Source organism: Austrofundulus limnaeus, unplaced genomic scaffold, assembly GCF_001266775.1.
Source record: "Austrofundulus limnaeus strain Quisiro unplaced genomic scaffold, Austrofundulus_limnaeus-1.0 Scaffold1718, whole genome shotgun sequence".
NCBI classification, from domain to species: domain Eukaryota; kingdom Metazoa; phylum Chordata; class Actinopteri; order Cyprinodontiformes; family Rivulidae; genus Austrofundulus; species Austrofundulus limnaeus.
Window position 1 is genome coordinate 26,732 of NW_013954120.1, and position 5,366 is coordinate 32,097.

A 5,366-nucleotide genomic window follows, 5' to 3' on the forward strand; every position below is an offset into this window, starting at 1 on the left:
CCACAGCTATTATTTTTAGTTAGCATATAGCTAAACTCTAACCATGGTTATATAATAACAGCTGCATTCTGGTGCAATAAGCTGCATGTTCTATATTCAGTTAACATATGATCGACAAAAATAATCGGTGATTAGTCGACTATAAAAATAATTGTTTGTGGCAGCCCTAGTTACAAAAAACAAATATTAGTAGTACAATTTCAAGAATTCAGATATGATCAGAGGAAGTTCACCTCAACAACTAGTTGTCACTGCTCTACTTTCAGTTATACAACAATTTTGTGATCTTAAGCCCAAGTATTCAGATTCAACTGGCAGGAAAATGGACAGTTTTAAGTATATTTTTGAATAGTGATACCCCCCCCAGCACTTTTTTCATCACTTCTGAGTTTGCAGGTATGAGTCAGAACTCGAGCTATTGACTCTAATTTCCTGAGGAGCTTTGCCTCCATCTGTTTGCAGCATACACAGTGTGTGTTTTGTGTTGTTTGCCCTTCAGAAATTCTGTGCAGAGGACTCCGCTTCTGCTGCTGTATGCAGGAGGAAGGAGTGTCTAAAAAGAAGGCTTCTGGTTGGCTGTTTGGCAAGGCACTGCAGCCAATCAGAGCCTTGTGTGACAACAGTGAACATAATAGAGGACTGAAGTTCAGTCTGATATCAACCAGCTTATAAAATAGTTTTATCTTTAGCATCAGCTGACGTCGCATAGAAAGTTTTTTGTTTAGAAGTAATCAAAATTAACAATTTTTAAGTTAAAACCATTTGAAGCCTGGATGTATAAGGTCTCATAGCACTTGTTCAGTTTCATTGTCTAACCCCTGTATATGTGCATGAACAGCATAATCAGTTTTACATAAAGAAAGCAAGAATTACAAAGAGCACTGAGGGTCATTACCCTTTCCTTATCAAAATGTTAAGAGGAAAATAAATACAAAGCCTTCTCTGTGTTCCTTTCACAGAGGTCATCCCCACTGACAAGGTGGAAGTAGGCTTCAAGGACATCGATGCAGCCATCCTGGTGGGCTCCATGCCCAGGAAGGACGGGATGGAGAGGAAGGACCTGCTCAAGGCTAACGTGGCCATCTTTAAGACACAGGGAGCAGCCCTGAATATGTACGCCAAGAAGACTGTGAAGGTGACTTGCAGGCTGTTCAGTTTTCATTTATTTTTTATGTTTATTTTGGAGGCTTAATGGTGTTATCAGGGTTTCCCCTAGGATTTTTTTAACCCTGGTGGTGGTGGGGGTGTTGACACAACACCACTGACATGACTGAAGAACAGCATGGATTTAATTATGACTAGGGATGGGTAGGGCTGGGCGATAATTTGATCTCGATTATTGATAGACCTGAATTTTTTCTCGATCACGATGATCAGCTGTGAGCCTCTTACTCGATCAAACATGGCGGAAATGTGTGTGACAACAGCCAATCAGAATCCACCTTCTCCTGCTCCACTTCTGTTTATAAGTTGCTAAGGAAATGCAGACGGAGTGTCAGTATTAACCAAAGTAATCCAGTATAAAACGCTGAATCTCATAGAGTTCGCTCATTTGGGCGAGTTTCTGAGGTATTTTGGCCGCTGTCGCTTCCTGTACCTGCCGTTTGGGCTGTACGTTAACTTTTTTAGCTCAACCGTCAAAACCCTCCTGCTTAGAGTTTAATTAGTCAAAAGGTTGGACAATACCCTCTTCAATGTTCCTATTCTTTTCCTCTTTTTTTCCTCTTCATTGCAAATCAACAAAGAAGTCATCCAGACTATAAAGGAACACAAAACTGTAAGGAACCATGTAGCAAACCCAAAAGTGCTGAACAAACTAAAATAGGTCCCAGATTCTAAAGTCTAGAATCTAGACCACCTAAAGCAGGCACCCCTTGCTCTTATCACAGCCTTGCACACTCTTGGCATTTTTTGGAATTTCTTCATGATGGTTGAAAAAGAGTACTCTTATATACCACTTTTAAAATGTACAGATTTGGAAAAGTTTTTTATTCTTTGTTATTGGTGTGGTCAAACCCAAACATTCATAGCTGTAGTCTCTGTTTCCTGTCATAAGGAGAGTTTGCATATGTGTCAAAATGCTGCTGTAGCACTCTTAAATTACAATAACGTAAGAAGAATTCAAGGTGCCCAGAATGACTCTTCAAAGGTTTTGAGAGCAAATGTGTTGCATACATTTCTGAGCATTGTTCCCTCATTTCAACATTGAACATTGACCAGTTCAACAAAATTTCGAGCCTCTGAAACTCAAAGAAATGGAGAACCCCCACAAATGTTCTGGAATGTTTTTGAGACGAGGTCGCAAATGCTGTTCACAAACTAGTCCCCAGCAGTTGCAGTGATTTTTCTATCTTTATTTAATGTGTTGATAAAGTTCACTGAATGGGTCCTAAATCATCAAAACATTATTACAGTATGTGTCAGACATTTCAGCAAGTAACAAACAAGACAGTAGAGAATTTTTATTTATTATTATTTTAAGATGACATTGCTCTTGAAGAACTTTTTTTCCTACTTGTCCGATAACTGACTGTAAGTCACTGATCTGATGGTTTTTGTTTTCCTCTTTTTTTCTCAGGTTTTGGTGGTTGGAAACCCAGCAAACACAAACTGTCTGATTGCATCCAAGTCTGCTCCATCCATTCCCAAAGAGAACTTTTCTTGTCTGACCAGACTAGACCACAACAGAGCATGCTCCCAGGTACTCTCAGTTTCACCCTTTAGTACTGAAGATGAGCCTTATCTGTGTATCCGTTGGTTTAAATATCTGACTATATGACCTGCTGCCTTTTCCCGAAGACAAAATTTTTACAAAGCTTAAGAAACACTTTGACACTTGTCAAACCAAGCAGATAAATGTTGTCATTTCTAAAGCCTCACTAAAAAAAGGAAAATGTAATAACTTTCATTCAGCTGAACATTTTATCTTTTTAGTTGTACACAACTTGTCATATCATGGTCACTGGAACCAGTCTCCTCCAGAGGGGTTGGACACTCTTCCACTCTGGAGTTGCCCATGCTGAGAGGCGCCGAGCAGGACTGGGCATACTTATTGCCCCCCATCTCGGTGCCTGTACATTGGGGTTCACCCCGGTGAACAAGAGGGTAGCCTTCCTCCACCTAGAGGTGGGGGGACGGGTCCTGACTGTTGTTTGTGCCTATGAGCCTAACAGCAGTTCAGATTACCCACCCTTTCTGGAGTCCTTGGAGGGGGTGCTGGAGAGCGCTCCTAACAGGGACTCCCTCGTTCTGCTGGGGGACTTCAACGCTCACATGGGCAATGACAGTGAGACCTGGAGGGGCGTGGTTGGGAGGAACGCGCCCCCCTGACCTGAACCTGAGCGGTGTTTTTTTCTTATTGGACTTCTGTGCTCATCATGGATTGTCCATAACAAACACCATGTTCAAATATAAGGGTGTCCATATGTGCTCTTGGCACCAGGACACCCTAGGCCGCAGTTCGATGATCGGCTTTGTTGTTGTTTCAGCTGATCTTCGGCCGCATGTTTTGGACACTCGGGTGAAGAGAGGGGCGAAGCTGTCAACTGACCACTACCTGGTCGTGAGTTGGCTCCATTGGTGGGGGACGATGCTGGTCAGACCTGGTAGACCCAAACGTATAGTGAGGGTCTGCTGGGAACGTCTGTCAGTCTCCCATCATACGGAGCTTCAATTCATACCTCCGGGGGGACTTTGCACATGTTCCGGGGGGAGGTGGGGGACATTGAGTCTGAGTGGGCCATGTTCCATGCTTCCATTGTCGAGGCGGCTTACCTGAGCTGTGGCCTTGGGGTTGTCGGTGCCTGTCGTGGCGGCAACCCTCGAACCTGCTGGTGGACACTGGCGGTGAGGGAAGCTGTCAGGCTATCGGGTCTTTTTGGCCTGTGGGACTCCGGAAGCAGCTGATAGGTGTCGGCAGTCCAAGCGGATTGCGGCTCGGGTGGTTGCTGAGGCAAAAACTCAGGCATGGGAGGAGTTTGGAGAGGCCATGGAAAAAGACTTGCGTACGGCTTCGAGGTGATTCTGGTCCACCATCCGGCGTCTTGGGGGGGGGAAAGCGGTTTGCCACCAACACTATTTATGGTGGGGATGGTGCACTGCTGACTTCAACTCGGGACGTTGTGGGTCGGTGGGCAGAATATTTTGAAGACCTCCTCAATCCTACAGACACGTCTTCCCATGAGGAAGCAGAGCCTGAGGACCCTGGGTCGGACTCTCCAATCTCTGGTGCCGAAGTGGTTACAAAGCTCCTCGGTGGCAAGGCGCCGGGGGTGGATGAGATACGCCCGGAGTTCCTTAGGGCTCTGGATGTTGTGGGGTTGCATTGGTTGACGTGACTGTACAAAATCGCATGGACATTGGGAGCAATTCCCCTGGAGAGTGTGCTCCAACTATAGGGGGATCACACTTCTGAGTCTCCCTGGTAAGGTCTATTCGGGGGTTCTGGAGAACCCCGAATAGACCTAAAGTCTAACTTTGTAAGAAACGTTAATGTGTTTCCAGCTTCATCGTTATTTTACAGACATGTAACTTGAGTGCACGACCAAACTTAGGGTTCGACAGAGAGAGCTCTCCTGTGTGTGCGCACTCAGACTGTTATTTTCTCATAGTGAGGTGGGAGGGAGCAGCTGCTTTCTTCTTTTTAACATTAAAGATGAATACTTGTAGATTCCAGATTACAGCAGAGACGTGTCTCTGTTTAAATTTTATTTTCCTTAAACTCACAAAGTTCTCTCTGTGGGTCAGTTTCAGCTGGTTATAGTTTATCATACATATCTGCACAAGTTAATCCTAATGTTTTAGCAATAATAAGGTCTAAACTAAGAGGTAACTGTACTGTGATCAATATAATTCATACAATATCAAATATGAAAAATAAATAGTACTGAATGACTTCATGAATTATGATCCTGTATTCTCTTTGATTTAAATAGACATTTTAGGGGAGAAATCTGTCAAATAAATTATATGAAAAATTATTTATACTTCGTAAAGAACTTTCTGTAAACACATAAATTGCTTCATAGTAAACTACAGAAAGGTTAAAAAAAACTCATTTCCTTCCAAATGTTGTTGGTCTTGATGATGCAGGTTGAAATATATTTATAGATACTTGCATGATTTTTTCTGTTTATAAATGTATAACTGGATATTAAGACACAATTAGGCTCAAGTATTCAGTAGATATATTTTTATTGGATGTTTCCAACCAAATAACTGCACTTGTACAATACAGCTGTGAACCAGAGAGCGTTGAATATCTCTATTCATTGTGTTTCATTGAGTGACACGTGATTCTTGGTTATCACGATTCCCCAACGATCGCCAATATTTATAGTTTTTTTCAGTTTATATATATATATATA

At 42.7% G+C, this 5,366-nt stretch overlaps 1 protein-coding gene across 1 annotated transcript in view; it reads left to right on the forward strand.

The window, feature by feature from the left end:
- The window catches only part of LOC106536176 (malate dehydrogenase, cytoplasmic), a gene marked incomplete in the record, with an annotated part of 43,324 nt that overhangs the window by 23,169 nt on the left and 14,789 nt on the right, over nt 1-5,366 (forward strand). Inside the window, 2 exon segments of the mRNA XM_014033382.1 lie at nt 960-1,135; nt 2,579-2,701. Of these exon segments, the coding sequence (XP_013888836.1) occupies nt 960-1,135; nt 2,579-2,701 (299 nt within the window).